The following is a 21,587-nucleotide window of genomic DNA, read 5'->3' as shown; positions in this document are numbered from 1 at the left end:
AAGATTGCTGTTTATTTGAGATTGCTGTTTATTTGCCTTTGTCCACTTCCCAGGATCAGTAAAATGCTCCCCCCATATTTCTATAATTGTGTTTGTGTAACTAAGGTTTCCATTTCCGTCCTGTATCTGACTCACACCCAGTTCATGTCCTTGTCTCACACATCCCAATGAAACGCTCTGAAGTTTCCTCCTTACACTACCACCGACCACACGGCCCTTCTTGTGCCATTACTGTCTTTTTGCTGAACCGTTTGCATGACCAGACTTATGGACATCACAAAACCCCCACCCATCTTTTCCAGTGCCTGTGCGTTGCGCCGTCACACCGTTTTTTGTATTTCACTCCTGTACAATGATGCCAAGAAGTTGCTCACAGAGGAATCCCCCAGGAATTCTGCCTGTGCTCTGGGCATGCAGAATCTCTCACAGCAAAGGCTGTGGATTAACTCCCACTGTGAACTGCAAAACACAACGTGCTTCATTATGAAATTTTATTGTAACATACACAAACCAGCATGTTTCTTCAGACTTCTTAAACAGTGATGAAAACAAGAATCCTGAGGCAAATGATATAGGAAGTTTTGGCTGGGATTACATAGCTTCAGCAAAAATAGCCTAACATTTCCTTCAAATCCCCCCTGAGCAGCGCAGCCTTTCCCCGCTCGGCCCCCATGCCCTCCAACTGCCCGGGAGGTGAATCCCGCCGCCCCCACATTATTTAGACTTTTCGGTATGCACATACATGCACACACGCAGTTTTTGTTCCCAACAATTTCTGTAACAACGGTAAATTGGGTTATTGTTGCACAGGACCACAAAAACGGCCTCTGCCCACCAAGGAAACCTGTCCCAAAAGTGATGCAGATTAGAGGTGCGCATTGCAACCCTTCTGTTCCCTTCTAAGTCAGAAATGCAACACAGCTACAAACATTTATGGTTGTTTTTTCATGTCCTTGTGTTGATTCCAATTCAACAAATTATTTGCAATCGTAAAAATCATTAATGGCGTGAACCCCAACACAGTGCAAGGGCTTTTCTTTTTTCCCAGTCTTATAGAAGGGAATGAAAAGATCTTCCCTCACTGATACCTTTCCAAGCCAAATACAGCTGTCAAATCAAAACAAGAATCATGTGCAGCACGGTACAGCACGGTACAGCACAGCCGACACTGTGTCCAGAGCTCCATGGAGGGCAGGGGGAGGCTGCTGGGCCCTGGGGGGGCGGCCGGAGCCCCGCGGGGTCACGGGTGACACGGCGGCGATGGGACGGAACGGGGGCACGGAGGGTCAGGCAGACGTGTCCGGTGGGGGGTCTGGGCCGCAGCAGCTCCCGCGAAAGCGGCCAAACCTCCCACGGACCGGGTCTCCCCTCACACCCGAGCGCCCCACGACCCCGTTCCGCACTTTCGTCACGCCCGTGGCGTCACTGTCGCCCTGCCCGCCCGGCAACTGGCTACTGTCGCCGAACGCCGCGCTGCCCCGCCGGAGCGCGGAGCCTCCCGAGTCGCCTCTGCGGCCATCGCTCCCTCCGGCCGCCCAAACCCGCGGCGAATCTGCTGCCCCCGCCGGAAGCCGGTCCGGCCGCCGCTCCGCCAGCGGAAGCGGAAGAGTCGCCATTTTGTTTCGGGTGATGGCGACTGTGGTGCTGTGGAGCTGGGGAGTGTAGTGCGGGCCCGGCCTGCGGGGGGACTCGCTTCTCGGACAGTTGTTGTTACTGTGAGTTCCCTCCTCCTCGCTGCATCCTCTGGTGATGTACGGAGGGGCCGGAGGTTCTCGCCGGACCGCAGAAGAAGCAGGCCCGCCGCCCCTAATGTTGTTGTCAGGCGGGGGAGCGGCCCCCGGGCCCCCCGGAGGAGGTGGAGGAGGAGGTGGAGGTGGGAATAGCCGTGTGGAGCTGCTGGTGTTCGGCTATGCCTGCAAGCTGTTTCGAGATGATGAGAAGGCTCAGTACCAGGAGCAGGGGCGACACCTTATTCCTTGGATGGGAGACCCCAAGATCATGATCGATAGGTCGGTGTAACACAACCCCAGACTCTGCTGCGAGATCTCCTGTTATAGCCTCTTTCTGTTCCCCCCCTTATGCTGTGGGCAGGTGAGGGCGGGGGATGAGCCCCGGGCTGGCTCTGGCAGGTGTGTGCGGATCTTCTTCCCTGGCAGCACTGCAGGCCGCTCCTCCTGGCACAGCGGTTCGGGTGCTGCTCTGGAGACTGCAGGACCGTCCCCCGGCAGCGGGAACTCGGGGTTCCCCGCTCAGGCGTGCTGGGAGGTTCCCCTCCTCCTGCCCTCCGTGTGCGCTGGGTCTTTCTGCTCCACTTGTGTAGGGCAGGGCTGGCAGGGGGGCTGGAGAGCAGGAGTGATCTGTTCATTCTCAGTGCAAACCACAAACATCATCTTCTCTCACTTGGAACCAAGGGAGCCTTATTCCATGGGAATGCTTATTAGGCACTTCATGAGTTCTCTAAGCGAGAAGGGTGCAGTGCGAGGAGTAGAAAGGTGTTTATCCACCTCAGGGAGAATGAGGTTTTCTTATTTTTCCTGTGTAATCTGCCTGCGAGCTGTTGGTGGGATACCCCAAGAGCAAATCTTGGCCTAATTACTTTTTATTGTACTGTCTTTCACTGTATTAGGCAGAATGGCTTTGATTTTGGATGCTTACTTTTCAAATTTCACATCAGGTGGCTTTTTTTGGTTGTTCTGCATTGGGTACAAGTTCATGGCCAGAGAGAGTAACAGAATGTGCTTTGATGTTTCTTCTGGTCTTTAAGTTGTTCTGCAGTGCAGGGTGGGATTTGGAAATAAATTCATTCAGAATGAATTTTCTGAATGTTTTCCTGGAGAGAGGGAAGAGTCAGGTTGGCTGTGTTGGAGGGCAGCACAGGAAGCGCAATTGCAGAGTTGTGGCTGACCCTGAAAACCTCAGTGGAGAAGATGGAAGGATTTTGGTTTGAAAAGGATCACATGACATACTGCAGATATTTGTTCCCTCAGTTTCATTATTGCTTTGGTGCTATCCATGATTCTTGTTTTGATTTGAGAGCTGTATTTGGCTTGGAAAGATCAGTAAGGGAAGATCTTTTCATTCCCTTCTATAAGACTGGGAAAAAAGAAAAGCCCTTGCGCTGTGTTGGGGTTCACGCCATTAATGATTTTTACGATTGCAAATAATTTGTTGAATTGGAATCAACACAAGGACATGAAAAAACAACCATAAATGTTTGTAGCTGTGTTGCATTTCTGACATAGAGGAGAGCAGAAGAGTTGCAATGTGCACCTCTAATCTGCATCACTTTTGGGACAGGTTTCCTTGGTGGGCAGAGGCCGTTTTTGTGGTGCTGTGCAACAATAACCCAATTTACCGTTGTTACAGAAATTGTTGGGAACAAAAACTGCGTATGTGCATACTGAAAAGTCTAATAACCTACATTTATAAATTAAGGTAGCTTGCAATTACTAATCTTATAGGCTCCTTTGGAAGCTTAGGTTCCTTCTTATCCCCAGCAGCAGGAAGTCTTCATATTCACCATTTTGAGAAAAGCACATTGCTATGAGAAGACTTGGGTTGAAGTTTGCCTGTGGACAGAGCTTGATTAACCAGACCTACGTGTTTCATTAACTTTTTACTATAAGAAAATTTACTTTCTTTGTTTTTGGTCTAGCAAGTTGGCGCAAGTCAAGAGTTGTGTGTGGGAAGACACCTCAGCGGAGTCGAGTTTACTGTCACTTTACTTTTCAATCAGTTTCTCTCCCTGATGCGTACACATTATCCCAATGCAGTGCTTTTCCTGCAAAGAAAATGGTTTCTGCTTAGTAGAAAGGAACTGTACGTCATTGATCTTTGCCGTTTTTACGGTGAACCTCCTTAAATTGCATGTATATGTTACTGTTCCTATGTATGTGTGTCTCTCTATCACATAACCCAGAACTTATTTCCTCAGCCAAATGGCTAGGGGCCGAGCCTAGCCATGATTTTACCTCCAATGGACGCAAGTTTCTATGGTGAAGATATCTCCTGAGAGTTCGGGACTAGCAGAAAGAAGCGAGGAAATTTCGACCGTTTGGTTCTTACGGATAGGTATTTATGTATTCGGGTTTGTGTGAATGTAAGCTATTTGACTTTCCAGAAAAACGTATTTTGCAAGTGACATTGATTGGTTGGTTGAAGCACGTACGGTAAGAGCTGTTAAGGAAATGGATCCCACTTAAACTATTAAAGGATACCTTTGCCTTTAATTCTAATAATTTATTAGTTTCTTTGAGAGGAATTTAGACTATTAAACAAATTTTCGATAGTTGGTGACAAATGATTAGCAAAATTAAATGTAACTTCTAAAAGGAAAAATGCTTTAACATATAAGTACTTTTTTTCTTTTGTTTTTAATGGGTAAGTATTTAAGTAGTCGCATAAACCCAAGCCCTAAGTTTTTTGCATTGACCAGCTGTTTCATCTTGCAGGTATGATGGACGTGGTCACCTGCATGACCTTTCTGAATATGATGCTGAATATTCCACGTGGAACAGAGATTATCAGTTGTCTGAAGAGGAGGCTAGAATAGAAGCCCTCTGTGATGAAGAGAGGTATTTAGCCTTGCATACGGACTTGCTTGAGGAGGAGGCGAGGCAAGGTATTGCTCCAGGAAACTTCCTGAGTTTAGCACATGTTTAAATAAATAATTATGAAATTAAATTTACTCCTAATTTTATACTCTCTTTTTTCTGATGTTATCTTGACAGTACCCAGTGGATTCGAAAAACGGGAGTCTTTGCGTATGTGAGAGGACCTCGGGATAGTTTAAATATAGAGCCACACAGAAATTGCCCAGATTCTGAGGGCAGACTGGGATTTCAGACCCAAAACCCCCAAAATAAACACATTCTGCTTTTCTAGTGTTGTATAAATGCAATTGTATGCTCTGGTATGCCTAATTACATTAGAGTGTTTTAATCCGCAGCCTTTATCTCTTCGGGAAGAAATAAATGGTCAGCATATGTACATGCTGTGTTTTTCTATTCAGTTTTTAATGACAGCTAAAATGACTAGGTGAAAACTTCTCATTTAAAACCTAAAGTAAGAAATACTACTTTTCTTTTTTTTTTAACAAATTAGCTTTTAAATATGTTCTAATGATTGGTAATTGCATTTTTGTTCAAGAGGAGGAATATAAAAGACTGAGTGAAGCTCTGGCAGAGGATGGTACCTATAACGCAGTGGGGTTCCGTTATGGCAGTGATTATTATGACCCTTCAGAACCCACTGAGGAGGAGGAGCATCAACCTGCGAAACAAAGAGGTGAGGAGTAAAAATAGCAAGGGTTCATTGAGAGGAAGAGCACAGCACCTCTGTTGAAGGTTGAAAATGTGTGTTTTATTAAAATGCAAGTGAAAGAAGTCTCAAAGCATTTCAGCAAAGTCTCTATGGAACTGTGTTACGGAGTTTTTGCAAACTTCTCTCTTGATGTGCTTAGATGTTTTCCTGCTGCGGCACAGTCGATACTGCAGTAGGCAGCATAGGAAGTTTAATTCTGCTGTCTTGCAAATTCTTGTTCAGAAAAAAACTAGTAATTGATCACATGGCTGGCTGTTAACACTGTGTTTCTGGTCAAGAAGGAAAAGATCACAAACATAAAAAATAGATGTTCTTGTTAATTACTGTTCTAAGTTTAGATTTTTGTCATGTTACTAGCTATAAACGAGTCTGTCTTCAACATAGTGCACCCCTCTCTGTGGTCTTAAAAAATGCAGAATTCAGGTTCTCACGTTCCCATCTTTAATTACGATAACTTTGCAATTTTAGAATGAAGTCTCAAGGCAGCTCTCAGGTGTTGTGTCAGGGCAGTGTCCATGCTGCTTGCATTCTACCAGGGGTTCCTTCTGTACTCTTCAGTACTGACACTGAATTGCATTGTCTTTCCTGGGGTTTATTTTGTTTGATTTATTTCCACTTGTCTGGTAGGTTCTATAATCAATAACCAAATAGTTTCTAAGTTCTCTTTACATATGGTTTGTAATGTTTCTTGTCATAGGGGTGTTTTTCATGTTGTGTGGATCTGTGTATATGTGGGGATAAGCCTACTAAAAAAGTGGGGATGATAGAGAAGAACACGTTTGCAGTTTGGCTCCCACACCTTTTTCTGCTGCATAGCGATTAAAAAGGTGAATGTCCCCTCTCTGTTGGTCACTAAAAATGGAATCTGATGAACCTTATAGGGTGTCTGTGTTGTAAGGAGACTTTGTTATGCCCTCATAAAAGTCAATGAAGTTGGTCAAGCATGACTTCCCCTTGGTGAAGCCGTGTTGACTGCCCCAATGACCCTCTTATCCCTGCTATGCCTTGGTGCCATCTCAAGGCATATGTCATGTGTGATGAGGCTGTTCTGCGTGTGTCCAGAGCTCCCGCAGTCAGGTTTTCACGCAGTTTGGGCGCTCTGATTTGTTTGGATGAAACTGGAATACGTTTTTCTTAAAGCTAGTAGAGTAGATAATACTGAAAGTATACAGTATATAATACTGTATTTAAATGTCTTCAGTGCAAATGCTGGCTATAGATTCGTTTGAGCAATTCCTTGATTGCACATGCTTTTCATATACTTTAATATTTTTTGTTAACATTTGGGTACTTTGATGTGTTTTGTGCTATAGTATTTTATTCTGTCGTTTCCTGTAGAAGCGGCTCAGACAGAAAATGTAGAAGAAAATGAAGAACCTTTTGTGGCCCCTCCGGGACTGAACGTACCTTCTGATGTGGAGCTGGTATGTGTGGACATTTAACTCAACCTACATTTCAGTCAATTTTCAAGGAGTTTATGGTGCTTTATTTTTTTTTTTCCTAAGTCTAGTGTGGTCTTTTAAATGATTCTAAAATAGTAGCTTAATTTCAAATGTTCTTTCTTGAATTCTTGAGCTCTGTCAAGTCTCTTGAATCTTTTTCTCACTGAAATTACTCCAGTTCTTATGCTAAGTGTATTTAATATCACTTGTGATATTATTTCAGATAATGTAGAAAAAAGGCAGTTGTTTTTGGAATGGAGACTTACTGAGATGTCAAGGTTGACATTCCAAATGTGAAGGACCATTAAGCCAAAAGGTTGCTTCTGTTCAGGAGGTTTTTCTGAATTCTTTCTGAGTCCCGATGTGAAGGGGTCAGGAAATGATCAGATATACCGGCTGTGTTTAAGACTGGCCTGGGAGAAAAGCAGTGGTTCATTTCTAGCAAACTGAAATAACTTGGAAGTCTTAGCATACAGAAGTGCTTTCCTTCCTGTGGTGTCACCAGAATTTACCATATAATGAGCCGTAAACTTAATTGCAACTTGTCTGTTGTTCCTGAAGGGATCTGAACAGTGCAGTGGCAAAAATATTTCTGCTGATAGGAGAGGATTTGCAAAAGGAAATGAATGCGCAGCTAGGGAGGATTGGCACTGGTTTGATTTTTCAGCGCTGATATGCTTCCACTAGTTGAAAGTGATTATGAAGCGGAGTTGCTAGAGAAAGCAGAGCAGAGGGGCAGGGAACTGCTGCTCTTCTGCATTCCCTCTGGGGCTTTAACACTCTTCACAAGCTGCTTAGGCAAATACAAATATATGTTATTTTACTCCCACAGCCACCAACAGCAAAAATGCACGCGATTATAGAGCGAACTGCCAACTTTGTCTGCAAGCAGGGAGCACAGTTTGAGATCATGCTAAAAGCCAAGCAAGCACGCAACTCCCAGTTTGACTTCTTGCGATTTGATCACTACCTCAATCCCTACTACAAATTCATTCAGAAGGCCATGAAAGAGGGACGATACGCTGCTCCTTCTGAAAATAAAGCGGACGAGAAAAAACGTGAGTCGTTGCTTGTCAAATGGATGATTTCAGGATGTGAATCATTAAAACACCCACTGATTTGTTTTTGGTAAAACAGCCACGTCTTTTTGTTGTGTTGCAATGGCAATACTCTTATCCTACAACTGAGATTGATGTGATGATTCAAAATTTTGGTTAAGTTGGGGAAGATTCTTGAAAGAAAATATTGTTTTGAGAAACTGTCAGATACAAGAGCTGCTATGATCTTGGAGGTTTTGGAAACACTGGAATGGCTCCAATGGGAAGCTGCTCTGAGCACATAGGTTTTAGTTTTATTGCTGGCTAGCAATATCTTGTGTCTTTGTTTTTGTGAATAAGCATATGTATTAAAACAGTAGGTTCCTAAGAACACGTGCTTGTCCTGTACTGTCTCTCTCTCCTAATACAAATGCATAGCAAACCCAAATAAAATTCAGGCACTGCTTTTGTTTAGACTCGAGAGTCAAATCTGAGGAAGAAGAGGATGATGACGATGATGATGATGGAAATTATCTGCATCCGAGTCTCTTTGCATCTAAAAAATGCAGTAGGCTTGAAGAGCTCATGAAGGTACTTATCTTACTGAAATTGCTTTCTACCTTGTAAAACAACTGATTCCTGGCCACAAAAATTATAATATGCAGGTGTTACCATCTTTTGTTTTTTTTCCTGGTTTCTGTCTTAGTAATTTTAATCTGCTTTGGTAAATTTTCAAGTCACCTTTCCTCTAGTACATAAATTGTTATTTTTCCATTTGTAAGGAATTATATTTCTATTTTTGATGCCCTCTGGTATTGAGGGCATCACTCAAGGATTTATCCCACAGAACCTGTATTGAAGCTGAAAAGATTAAGATATTTAATGCCTTCTGTATATAAGCTGAGAGGGAATGTTTTCTTTTTAGATTTTATCTGCTAAAGTGTTGACATGAAGTCATAGTTTCAGCAAATAATATTTCAGTGGAATTAATACTACTCATGAAGTGTAAATTTGATTGGATGTGGGAGCTATTTTTATTTTCTGAGTTTGATCAGCGTTGGGATAAAGGGAATGACAGATGCTGGTACGCGTTTGAGGCTCTCAGAGAAATGGTGCTGTTGCTGTCTGATATTTAGTCGGGTTCTTTGTCTTATTCCAGCCTTGACAATAAATGACTAAGAGCAATAACCACCTTCTTGAAATACGTATCATGGATTTCTGTTTACATTAAAGTATTTTTGTTTAGTTTTCTTTTTTTTTCTACAAATTTTCAGAAAATAAGTGGATTCTGATGTGAGAGCTACAACAGTAACTTCAGCGTTGGTACAATATTACTGATGTGTGTTAACTTAGATAGATTTGCTTTCCAAATTGGGTTGATGCTAACATGCTTTAAATGTGTACTTCAAATTTTAATCTTTTTCTATTCTCAAAACGTTTTCAGCCTCTGAAGGTGGTAGACCCCGATCATCCCCTCGCAGCGCTGGTGCGCAAAGCGCAATCAGATAATAGCTCGTCCACCCCCCAGTCAACAGACGGGGCAGCTGTGCAGACATCCCAGGCAGAATATTCCTCTGATTGTAAGTGCTTGTGAGGAGGCAGCTGGTGTGTCTGCAGGGATTGTGTGGGGATGCTGGTGGGAAGAAAATAAAGCTCGCTTCATACTGATCACTCGTAACTGATACTTATTCTTTTTCAATGTCCTGAATCCTTGAAGGTGCGTTTTTCCCTAGTATCTGTTGAAGCATTAGCTGCGTAGGAAAACCAGCCCTGGGTGGAGGGTGGGCAGGCGGAGGGCAAGTCTTGGTCTGTGCAGTGGTGAGCACTGGGCCCTTCGTGGTTTCTCATAATTTCTATCAGTTTCTACTAACGAAACCTAATGAGTGCCTCCACTGCCGAATGTCAAACTGTCCTATAAAGTAATGTGCTATAAGGTCCCTTCTGATTCTGTCTCTTAATTTACATATTTCTTATTCATTCAAAGTGTGTTAATTAGAGCATTTTTTTCTTCCCTTTGTTTTTTTTTTACACAATAAATTAGATACCATTTCTTAAGGTGTGGTGAGAGTCTGGGTTCTAAATGTGTTTGTACTGCTGCAATAATTGGTGTTTCTTATTGTGTGTTTTTCTGCTAATTAGAAAATTATTCTTACGTTTCTCTTTTCATAGCAACTGTGGCAGCCATGTATTATAGTTACTATATGCTGCCCGATGGAACCTATTGCCTCGCGCCTCCACCTCCAGGAATAGACGTTGCCACGTACTACAGTGCGTTGCCCGCAGGGGTGACGGTATCGAGCGCTCCGGGGGTGGCGACTGTCCCCCCGCCCCCCGGCACGACCCCCCCGCCTCCCCCCGACGCCAGTGACAGCAGCACCGGCCTGACTCCTACCACAACCTCCACAAGGTACCGCTGACACATTGGCTTGTTGGCTTGAAGGGGTCTCGTTTCTGCACTTCAATATGAAATATTTAGTAAGGGGTTTATTATTGGGGATTCCTCAGGAGCATCTGCCAGGGTTTATACAATGTGGTGATGGCCTCCACTTTGGTCTTTGATATTGTACATGGTTATTATTACTCAGCTACTATGAAGTTTTTGCGTGATGAAAAATAAAGTTATTTTAACTGCGTAATGAACGCAGAGGGCAAAGCTCTATGTGATGGTTTTTGTTAAAACAGGACTCTGAAAGATACTTATGTTCTGTTTATGAAAATGTTGTACTTTTGATATTTTCAGCACAATTACTCCGGTGGTTGCCATTATACCTCCACCCCCAGATATCCAGCCTGTCATTGATAAGCTTGCTGAGTATGTTGCTAGGAATGGGATAAAATTCGAAACCAGTGTTCGTGCCAAGAATGACCTCAGGTAAGAGGAAATGTTATTTTAACTTCTATTTTACAAGTTGAAGTTTTCTTTTTTAAACATATTAGTGGGACATATCTCAAGAAGAGATGTACTAGCATTTTTTTAATTGGAATTCAGGATCCTACTTAAAGGTAGTGCCAGAGCGTTATTGTCCAAATCCTCAAAACAGCCAGCTTAACAAAACGTGTTCTGAATGTATATCCTCTGGAAGGTTAGACGTAAGCTACAGTGCTTCCAAACATGAAATAGTGTTCCATCTGCTAGAGAAATTCAGATGGCAAAGCATTGTTGGCATTTACTGTGTTCATGTGCATTTTCAAATATTGAGTTTTCTTTTACCAGATTTGAGTTCCTGCAACCGTGGCACCAGTATAATGCTTACTATGAATTTAAAAAACAGTTCTTCCTTCAAAAAGAGAGCAATGACAACTGTCAGGTATGTGTGTGGTTGTATATACTTATATTAAAAATGCAGTGTGAAAAGAGGACTTGCTTATGTGTTGTGTTACCATCAGATGTTTTAAAATGGAGCTCTGATTTATGGAGAAGCTGTTCAGCAAAGGATATGAATGCTTGTTTTTGTTGATTTGTAATGTTGTGTAGCATTTATGGAAGGATATGTGAGGTGTTGCGATATTCTTGCTTTTTAGTATAAGCAGACACTCAGTGCAGTTGTAATGTAAAATAGCAACCTGAGAATCCTTTGGTTTTCTATACAAGGGCATATATGCTTTGTGGAGGTTTAGAGCTGTGTAGGATTGGGATTAGTGTTGTCAGAAAGGGTAGATGTAGCTTCTCGTATGCCTCCTGGGTCTTTGTAGAACAGTAACACAGTAACTAAACTACTTTCCTGACCTGCTTTTTACTGCGGGAGGTTTTGTTAAAGGAGAGTCCTGTTGTAAGTGACTGAAACAATATTGGAGCTTCAAAATCTCCCATCAGATTCCTACTTGCTTTGCTTCTTCTAGTCCATGTTATTAGAAGATGATACTGACTTGTATCCTTGTTTTTAACTGTTCTTGTGTGAGCTGATCTCATTAGATTGTTCTCTTACTGAAAAGAAAATTGCAAATAGTATCAGAAATACGTGATCTGATGTTAACTTTTCATGGGAAAGAGCTATTTTTTTTTTAGGCCCTATGTCATTTGTCATCTCAAGGCTTAGATTGGGGAGCCTTAAACTGAAGAAGGTAGGCCTGTGGGTAAACTCCTCAAAATCGCTTCGTGGAAAATGAAGAAATTCAATACTAGTTGCTCGTTGAAAAACTTGTGTCTAATATTTTGTTTCAATAGTGAAAATTTTATTGAAAACAGTATTTGTAAAGATAAGCTGTGGAAATATGATCTTATTCAGCTGATAAATTGTCCTGTACCACAATGCTGACTGTTATTCTAGAATATCTTAATTGCAGATTTGAATTCATAATACTTACATAATTAATAAGGCCTTGTTAACATTTATTTTGGGGGGAACTTGCACACTAAGCAAAGTGTAATAATAAGGGATTCATTTTAAGCGTTAGAATGAGTTGCAGTTAACAAGCAAGCAGAAATTGGTTTGAGTCCCTTGAGCTCACGTATAGCAATACATATTTTCCTACTGCATGGTTCTGTAGGTAATACCATTCTCTTTCATTTTTTAGAATAATGATTTCAATATTATCTTTATGCTTTAGTAATGTACATACAGGCAACTAATGCAATTGATTGTTCTCCTTTTGGCCATTAAAGTTAATAAGAAATTTGTACTCCTGGCTTCAGCAAATACAGGGTGAAGTCCTTGATTTCCTTGTGTTTTTCCTCTCTGAGGTTTTTCGTAAATGAGTTTTTTGCTCAGGGAATGGCTGCAGGCAGCAGTGAAAGGGTCTCTTCCATACCTGCTATTTCAACATCGAGAGTACTTAACAGCAGCCAGTGGAAAGTGACCAAACTCTTTATTGAGAGAGGCTCATTTAAATGTTAAATTACTTAATGTCATCCTCTGACTCACTGTGTAAATATTTTTAATGTTTTACAATATCCATCTGAATTATTTTTTTCCACTGTGAGTTTAGAGGCTGTCTTGAATGATTCGGTCCTGTAATACTAGACCAGTAATTCTTTACTCGTTTGAAAATCTCAGCACATCTGTACTGTATCAGTTTAATGCTGCAAAAAGCATTGATAGACCCAGTGTTCTTCGGCAGAATGTTGGAACAAATCAAACACCTTAACCTCTCTTGATCCCTGTAAAACTTAATTTTGTAAAGAAGGTATCATGCAATTGTACCTTAGGAAAAAATGTCATAAGCTTTAATTCTGTCACTGTGAATTAACTTTAATGGATTTTGTCCTGGACCCTGGAGATCAAGACCTAAAAGAATAAATGCTTTTAGGGTCTAATTTTAAGAACGTAATTTTTAAAACAGCTGCTGGCAAAAGCGTACCAGCTGAAGTATTTCTTTGCTGTAAAATAACAGCACATTCTTACTGTAGGTCTGTAGTTTTTGCAGCCTGTGGGGTTACGTGAAGCAGTTCATTGTTTGTAAGAAGCAGACTTTTGGTCAGGAGTGCTTATTGATGTCAAATTAGCTGTTACACGCTTAGCTGATAATGTGATGTTTTTAAATGGCTGGGAAAACTGCAGCTCCACAGATACTACATTAATTCTTTCATAAACTACACAGTTAGTAAGTCTAGACATTTCTTTTGAAAAGGGAGTATCCTCATCCGAAGATGTTCCAGCAGAAACTGCCGGGGATACATCCAGTGAGCCTCAGTTTACAGATGAACATGCACCCGAAGATGCGTCTGAGCCAAGTGCTAAGGGACTCCCAGGAACTAAAAAAGATGTTCCTCCTAAAGCCGTCAGTGATGGGAAATTGGTGAAAGGTATGTTAGCACGGTTGTTGGCTGTGGAAATATTTGTTGGCCTATATGTAAGGAAAAAAGAAAAAGCAGAGAGAGAGGCAGGGGGAGAGTAAGGAAATGGATTTCATGATGCAGAAAATATTTTCAATGGAAGCATCAGAAAAGGACTGAACTAGGTAATTTGATTTTCCATATTTCTTACCAGACTATCAAGTACTTATGGTCTGACAGAATAAACTGTTTTGTGCAAAGTTGAAGGCTTTCAACAGTGACCCCCGTAGAATCTTATTTTTGTCATTTTAAACTCAGCAGTTAGAAACTCTGTGCAGGAAAGGAGTTATTCCTCCAGAATAAAATCAGTGGTCTTGTTTGAGACCATACATATGGAGGAAGTAGCCCAGTACTTAGTTGCTCAGCCTGTTCATGTCTGTCATGCTGGAAAGACAGACCCCGTCACGTCGTGTTGCAGTGGATGGGCACTGCCTGCCAGCCGCTGCGCTGCTGTAATCGCTGGTGAGTCTGGGGTTTCTCTCTTGTGCTCCTCGCTGCTGTCTCTTCCCCGTGGGGGCTGCAGGCCCCAGATCTTGGCCGTGCTTGTTTGTCTGTCTGTGTGTCTGTCCATCCCCGCTGTGCAGTTTCTTCTCTGGGCAGTTTGAGCAGCTTCCCCAGGGAGGGAACAAAATTCCCTGTCTTCAGAGATGCCCTGTGAAGAGAATACAGCATACAGCAGAAAACTGTATCGTTGCCTGTTGTTATGTCATTAACAAATGGCAAACTGGAGCCCATGCTTTAATAATAATAAACTGCTCACATTTAGATGATGGAATGTAACCAGTGAGTCACTTTGTGACAAACTTATTCCTGTAAACTTATTTTCATTTCCTGTAATGTGGTACAAATCCCACTTTCTTGTAACCTAAATAGAGTAGTTGGCTACAAGACAGACATAACATCCACGCTAGATTTTTCTTCTGCCTGTGAGGGAGTAAAATCCCATTGAAATCTTATATATATGCAAAAGACATTCTGAGAAAGACAAATACTGCAGCAGACCATATGGAAGTAGGTTGCTTTGCCCGAGATGTCTGAGAAATTCCATTCTTTATTCTTAGAAGATGCATTTTGGCTAAATGGTTTAGAGATTAATTCTATATTTTTTTTCAGACTACATTCCAAGGAAAATTCCATGAGGCAAAAAGACTAGTTTAGGCTCATAGTTAAGTATTGGCATGTTTAATATTTTTTTTGAGGATCCATTAATACAGCCGAGCTTGAAATGATGCACAGTTTCCTTTTTATGATGGTGTTCCATGGTTTTTAGGGGCATTCTTTGTCCTTGGCGTGTGCTGTGTGTGTTGTGCTGCCCTTGTGTTGGAGGAGCAGGGGCTGCCTGGCAGGAATCGTTGACCACCAGTCTTGTTACTGCAAGACTAACTGGGACATTTGGGGAAAAGCACTTAGCTTTTGCAGTTCTATCTCCTGTAATGAAATGTTCTTTACTCCCCGAAGTAATTAATTTTCATATAGTTGGAAATAAGTCTTTAAATACTGTTCTGTGAGCCTGCCAAGTGCTATTGTTGTGCAAAGCATTGATTTAGTGTGAAGGAAACAGAAGGGACTGTATCATGCTGTAGTGTGTCAGATAGGAGCCTGAGCGCGGAGCATTTCTGTCTTAAGCCTGGAAGAGTAGATTGTTCATTTGGGAAAATAAGAAGTACTGAAACTAAAATTTATTTGGGACAGAATATGGAATTATTTCTCTCATCTCAGGAAATGTAATTCCTGAGATGGTTTAGAGTGCTTTTCTTTTTCCCTGCTGCTGAAGTAGAAAAGACTTTGAGATAGATCTTGACAGGAAAATTAAATTCCCAACATTTACTTAAAAAAAAAGTTAAGAAAAGAAGGTTGTGTTGTCCTTTTTCCCAAAAGAAAATTAGCATCATGTGGTGTAGTCTGCATCAGTAATGGATAAAGTCAAGAAGTTCAACCTACTTTCTGCTGTAGTCTAATGATGTGTAAAATCTTACCCATTCATTCACAGCATCATTTGCTCCAATAAGCTTTGCAATCAAGGCCAAAGAAAATGACCTTCTTCCTTTGGAGAAAAACCGTGTCAAATTAGATGATGACAGTGATGAGGAGGAAGAAGAGGGCAAGGAAGGCCAAGAGAATGCTCACAGTGCTTCAAACCACACTCCAGCCGTGCCCGCGCCTTGTGCTGCTGCTGAGGAGAAGAAACCTCAGCTGACCCAGGAGGAGCTGGAAGCCAAACAAGGTATCCTGGGTGACGCTGAACACAGAATGAACTGGCGTGTGTATAAGTGTGGCAGGTTAGGTATTGTGAGTCTTCCCTGGGTCATGTTTACAGGTGTCAGAATTCTTTCCCCACAGTTTCCTGCTTGTTGTTAAGAATTCAGTCTTCATTCTTTGCTCAGCTCAAATCTACCTGTGGCACACTGGAGCTGAGTACTTTGCCCTAATGCGTCACCTTTCTGAATTTTATTTTGTTTTTCCGTTACAACCTCTGACAAAATCGTTAAACTTTTAGTTTCTAGATTGCATTAACAGAGGCCAGAAAAAGTCATGGCCATTTCTCATTTTCTTCCGAGAATAATGGAAATGCTTCAAGCCATTTTTCAGTTCTATAGCACTCTCCTATAGACCACCATCACCTCGTTGATGTTTTGTTACTCTTCTAATGCAATGCTATTAGGTCTTTGTGTGGGTTTTTCCAGTGACCGTGTTTAGGTATGTACGGCCAGAAGGGTCTGCTGTGTGAATTTGAATGAAATGATCTTTTCGGGGGATCGCATTTCCTCCATTCCTCCCCCAGGCTATTTCACAGCAGAGATTGTTTAATAAAGCGGAGATGCTGTCAGTATTTACCAGCTTACAAACTTACAACTATCAGTATGCCACAGTCATTTAATTTCTCATTTTCAGAATGTTTTTTTTCACTCCTAAGTAGCAGTTCTTCTCTAAACTTCAGTAGCACAAAGTGTGCTTTGGTGATACATATCTAAAGCAAATAAGAAATATTTGGTATGATAAAAAAAATGAAGTGCAAAATACATTTGGATAAAGCTGTGTGTTGGAAGAACTGCAATTGAACAAAAAAGCCAGTCACCTGGAACATGCACAGAATACAGAGGTGGAAGTGGAAGGTGAAAAGGGTTAGACAAAATATCCAATAAGTGCATAGTTACATCAATTGGCTTATTCTCTTTCTGTGATCATGTAACAGTAACTGTTGGTTCTAACAGTGTTTAAGATAAAGATCAGATCTGTGGGAAGAGCAAAATGGAGAGTTTGCTTCATTGTAACAAGTAGAAGAAAAAGCTTCTGAGTTCACAGTGTTACTTCTTGAGATAGCTTTTGTAAATGGAGAAGGACAAGGAGTCTGAATTTTTGGGATTGGATTTTCATGTCATTTACTTCACCTGTACTGCTCTTCATCAAGCAGATGATATCTCTATGAATTAAGATGCTTGGAAATGCATAATTTCAAGCTGATGTGTCCTTATTATATCTTGGAATGGATGTATTTGAAGGGATTGAGAGTGGTTGGAGTGTGCGTGTGTTTGTGTTGGAGTGTGTGTTTGTTTGAGACCCAAGTTCCCCAAGACCGACTCACTCTAAACTTTGTGCTTTATTGTGTTTCTTAGCAAAACAGAAGCTGGAGGACAGATTAGCAGCTGCAGCAAGAGAGAAGCTTGCACAGGCCTCCAAAGAATCAAAAGAAAAGCAGCTACAAGCAGAGCGCAAAAGGAAAGCTGCACTGTTCTTACAGACTCTGAAAAACCCTTTGGCAGAGGCAGAAACAGAGAAAATTGAAGAGAATTTCAATAACGAGGTAAGCAGAAAGCAATTTCTCTTTACCATAAAGCTAGCAGAAAACTTCCCTATATTGTGTGGATCTGACAGTATGTAAGGAAGTTGACTGCAGAGACAGTTGAATTTTAAACGCTCTTAGTCTTTATCAGTTATCTTGCGTATGTCTCTCATCTGTCGTTAAAGAACTGGTGGAGAAATATGATGCATAATTCAGAGGTCAGTTAGCCGGTTACAGAAAGGAAAATGAGCCTGCAGGTTTAACTCTGCACTAGCCTAAGCATCATTTTATCACAGGCGCATCCCAGCCGGTGTGACCCGGTGCCTGCTTGCTGAAAGACGGAGGAGTCTGTGGTTCAGCACCTGTACGGACACCTCCAGCAAGTCCAGACAATCTCTTTTCTTAGTGGAAGAAAAATTGTCATAACCCATTTTCAACAAAGTCACCTGAGATTTATGTCTTCACTGCAATAGCTGTAAACAGTTGTGGGCAAAAAGTAGGAATGGGATTTGGTGTAGACTGTGTAGTTTCCTGACGTTTAATGTAAATTGGGCCAGAAATTTATGCAGCTTGGGATGTTGTTGCAGGATCCTTCACAAGCCAGACTGAAGTTCGGTGTTTGTCTGTATATGCTGCTGTCAGACCTTTTGTGCACATTGCAAATACAAATATTGTTGGGAAGTAGAAGCTCAGTTTTCTAGTTTTGGAATTACACTGCTTCCAGGAAAGCCACTGTTCAAGAAAACTTCATCTCTGGATACCGCTGGAAAATTCCAGATATTGATTGTGACAGGCTGGTTACAAGAATGAATGACTGGTTTTCTATCTTTTCCTTTCTGATAGAAAGATTTCCAGTACCTAACACGTCATTCATTGCCCAGTTCTTGATTTTTTTCCAAATAAGTCATGGATTACACCTCCAAACGCTTCAACAGAACAGGCGAGTGAAGGAGTCATACCTGCAGTGCAGATAATTGTACCAGTGGAGAGCAGCAGACATGGCAGTTGAACGCGGTCACGGCCCAGAAGAGACTGGGGTTCCCGTTGCCACTGCTGACGTATTTTCCATGGGTGGCACGAGTGTTCGGTACCTTTTTCCAGTTATACATTGAAAACTGAATGCAGAGAGTCAGTGACAATGCAAAACTCCCCAGACTTGCAGTTCTGCTCCACTTCTCAAGGGGATTTGTCAAGGACATAGATATTTCTAAGCAAAGGTTCTTTTGATATTTTTCTTTAGGAGAGTGTCTGAAATAACCAGTAACAGCTGCCTCTTTTTCAGAAGAGCAGATGAATGTCCTCACTCACATCTGAACTTACTGAAGTTCTAAGCTGAATTTACTAAAAAGCAAGTGAACAAAACCTGCACCCTAATCCCACTTCTCAGTAAACTTAGTTGCTCCAAACTTCTCTTTCCTTCTCCCACACATGGGCAGGTTCTGGATCAGCGTCTCTTTCCCGCACAAAAAAGGTCCAGTGAATTTAAGAATTTTAAAGCAACCAGTTTCACTGCTCCTTCCCGATAGAAACGTTTTGGAGATGCTTCCTTTATAAAGGGGTTTGTTTAGAGTTAAAAATGTGTATTTGTTACTGATGTGACCTTGCTTTTTAAAATCAAATCGACTGTTGGGAGTGTTGGTACTGTGTTAATGAACAGTCTAAAATGCCATAATGTCTTCGGAAATAATATTCCTCCTAAGTGTAGTTGCTTACTTGACATGCTTAAATATGTTTTATAGATACACATCTTAAGATTGTAGCATGTAAGTTTATTTTGAAACATGAATGTTTTCAAGCTGCTGTCTTTCCATTGGCCATATTTGAACAAGCTGCCACGTACATTCGTTCCAATGCGTAATCTGCCTTTGGCTCTTCCTGCCTGGTTTGCCTATACAGAAATTTGATTGGGAAGAGATGAGTGAAGTCATTTTGTGGATTTGTTGGCCTCTGTTGTGTATACACTGAGAATCCAGTAAGCTGCATTGTGATGTCTGAATCAGTTTATAAATAAATACATAGCACAGGGATTTTTTTTAAAGCCCTTTCAGTCATGTTTGGGTTTTTTTTTTAAAAGGCATATAAAAAAGTTTTAAGTCCACTGAAAATGTCACTTAATGTATTTCATCGCCATTTTGAGGGGAAGGAGCATCCAACGAGGAATCCGGGAAACAAAGATTAATATGCCGTGGTCATAGAGTTAGTGTAGTGGAATGATTTTGTTAGCTTAAAATGTGTCTCAAAGAACAGAGTAATGATAGAGATGTATAATAAAGCATGAAGTGGAGTTGAGAATGTCTGTAGATGGATGATTCCCGTGAGATTGCCCCTGCCTAATAACTGTGTAAAAACTAGTAATGCTATTTATGTGTATACAGTGTACACTGGTGCTGAAAACCTGCTTATCACACTGTGTAGAAATGCATTAAATGGGCAAAGCTTTCTTGACCTCTGTCAGATTTTCCTGATATCTAGTATTTCTTGAAAGAAATGCTGGTGCTGAATATATATTATACCCTTGAACAGATTTATTCCACTAACTGCACATAAAGGACAGTCGATACCACAGACCGTAGTGCTTTTAAGCTTTTTTTGGCCTCAGCTGAATCTTAAAAATCATCAGATGTACTTTATCCGTAGCTGAATTGTTTGTTTCATACAGTTTCCTGCTTTTCCTGAGAGTGAAATCAAGCAAGAGGAACAAAAGGCTGAGAAATGAGCTTGAGCAGTGAAGCAGCACAGCTTTGCACGAGTGGCTCCTCAGCGTTCTCGCGTGCATTACAACAGCACGGTTCTGCGGAGTCTTGCCTCAGACCAGGCCTTGGAAAGCGTGGCTTTAGCTCCCTTTCCAATACTGAGCAGCTTCCAGTAATGTTGGTGCAGCAACTTGGTATCGTAGGCCTGTAACATTTCTAGCACCTATTTCAGGGCTTAAAATGTTGTTTGTCTGCAGCTGTGCCAATTCCCTCGCGCTGTCCATCAGAGCAGGGCTGTTCTGAGGTGCGTCTGGGAACAAGAGGTTGAAAAGAGAAAGGAGAAGGATCTGCTGGGAGCGGTGGTTCCCGGTGCTGCCAAGGGAGCGGGCAGGTTCCCGTCTGGATGGTGAACGCGCGTTTAATGGTCGTGTTAGCTGTGGCTGGTAATGGTACCAGCTTAGAGGAGGCTTGCAGAGGGAAAATGTGAGCTGCCAAATCACTGCTTCCAGCAAAATGTTTTGGTAAATATAATTGTGTGGGTAAAGTCCCATCCCTGCTGTCCCTGGCAAGGGAAGGCCTGCAGGCCTGCACTCTGGCAAAGGAGGTGGTCATAGGTGACCATTAAATCATTAATTGATGTGTCCCAGAATCTACTGGTGCTGGTAATACCTGACAGAAAGAGGAGCAGGCGACAGCACTGGTGGTGCCGGGACAAGGCACGGAGTGTTTGATGTCTTCAGAGAAGTGACTCGGTGTAGTGACAGGTGCTTGCAGGTGTAGTACAGTCTGGTTTTCATCTACAAGGCATAAACTAACTATAATTCTGTCTGGTGGGTTTGTAATACAGGCTATTCTGCTAATCTCTCTTATTTTATCCTATGTCAGGAATGTTTTGGGGGTGATAGTGCTTTGCTGTGCATGTAAAAGACAGTTGGTTTTACCCAAACTGTTACCTGTCTAAGCTGCAGTATCCAATTTAAAGGAGAGAAATCCAGTCATAATGCTGCAAAAACAGACACACACGTGATTTGAAAGGAACTCTGTTTTAATGGCTTGTCCCAAATGTCGTCTGCTGTTGTGCCTCTGAATATAAAGATTCTATAACACAAAGCAAAACTTCACTTTTGGCCCTTTCATCTGTTTTGAAGCCCTGTTTGACGGTGGGTTTCTTTAGATGGCTTGTCCTTACGCTTGTCCTGTACGTAACCATTTTTTCTCTGTGGAAAGTAGTCTGTTTACGAGAGAAATAGAAATGTGCCATGATTAAAAATAAGGCGCTATTCAAGTTTTGCCAAGGAGAACAGGGTTATCAACAAGTGTAGGTGGTGTGTGTCTGTCACACTCACTGCTGTAGCTGATCCTGTGTTCCGTAGCAGTGGGCCGTACATATTAGTGCATGCCTCTTTGCAATAATAATGGAACAGCATTTTATTTCCCTTTTTCAAAAGGACAAAAAAAGACATAAAACAGAATGTCATGAACTAATGTGACATGGGGAGGTGGATAGCTTGCTGGCATTTGCAACTTTTTTACCGCGGG

The 21,587-nt window shown here is 41.7% G+C and overlaps 1 protein-coding gene across 5 annotated transcripts in view; it reads left to right on the top strand.

Moving 5' to 3' along the window:
• Nucleotides 1-1,619: 1,619 nt before the first annotated feature.
• SFSWAP (splicing factor SWAP) overlaps nucleotides 1,620-21,587 on the top strand; it is a 30,426-nt gene continuing 10,458 nt past the window's right edge. For 2 of the 5 annotated variants that reach the window (XR_013922933.1, XM_080354952.1), the window contains exons 1-13: nucleotides 1,620-2,009; nucleotides 4,452-4,621; nucleotides 5,149-5,286; nucleotides 6,661-6,746; nucleotides 7,597-7,822; nucleotides 8,277-8,392; nucleotides 9,246-9,381; nucleotides 9,971-10,208; nucleotides 10,542-10,673; nucleotides 11,016-11,109; nucleotides 13,370-13,544; nucleotides 15,565-15,798; nucleotides 17,189-17,376. Coding sequence is in view for 4 of the 5 variants with exons in the window: in XM_080354952.1 (XP_080211078.1) it covers nucleotides 1,750-2,009; nucleotides 4,452-4,621; nucleotides 5,149-5,286; nucleotides 6,661-6,746; nucleotides 7,597-7,822; nucleotides 8,277-8,392; nucleotides 9,246-9,381; nucleotides 9,971-10,208; nucleotides 10,542-10,673; nucleotides 11,016-11,109; nucleotides 13,370-13,544; nucleotides 15,565-15,798; nucleotides 17,189-17,376 (2,193 nt within the window). In the remaining variant the exon portion in view is untranslated. Of the gene's footprint in view, nucleotides 4,072-4,451; nucleotides 5,287-6,660; nucleotides 6,747-7,596; nucleotides 7,823-8,276; nucleotides 8,393-9,245; nucleotides 9,382-9,970; nucleotides 10,209-10,541; nucleotides 10,674-11,015; nucleotides 11,110-13,369; nucleotides 13,545-15,564; nucleotides 15,799-17,188; nucleotides 17,377-21,587 lie in introns of all 5 variants that reach the window. The other 3 variants (XM_080354955.1, XM_080354953.1, XM_080354954.1) reach the window with 3 other exon arrangements.

Source organism: Nesoenas mayeri (assembly GCF_963082525.1).
Source record: "Nesoenas mayeri genome assembly, chromosome: 17".
NCBI lineage: Eukaryota > Metazoa > Chordata > Aves > Columbiformes > Columbidae > Nesoenas > Nesoenas mayeri.
This window is presented reverse-complemented; position numbering and strand designations above follow the sequence as displayed.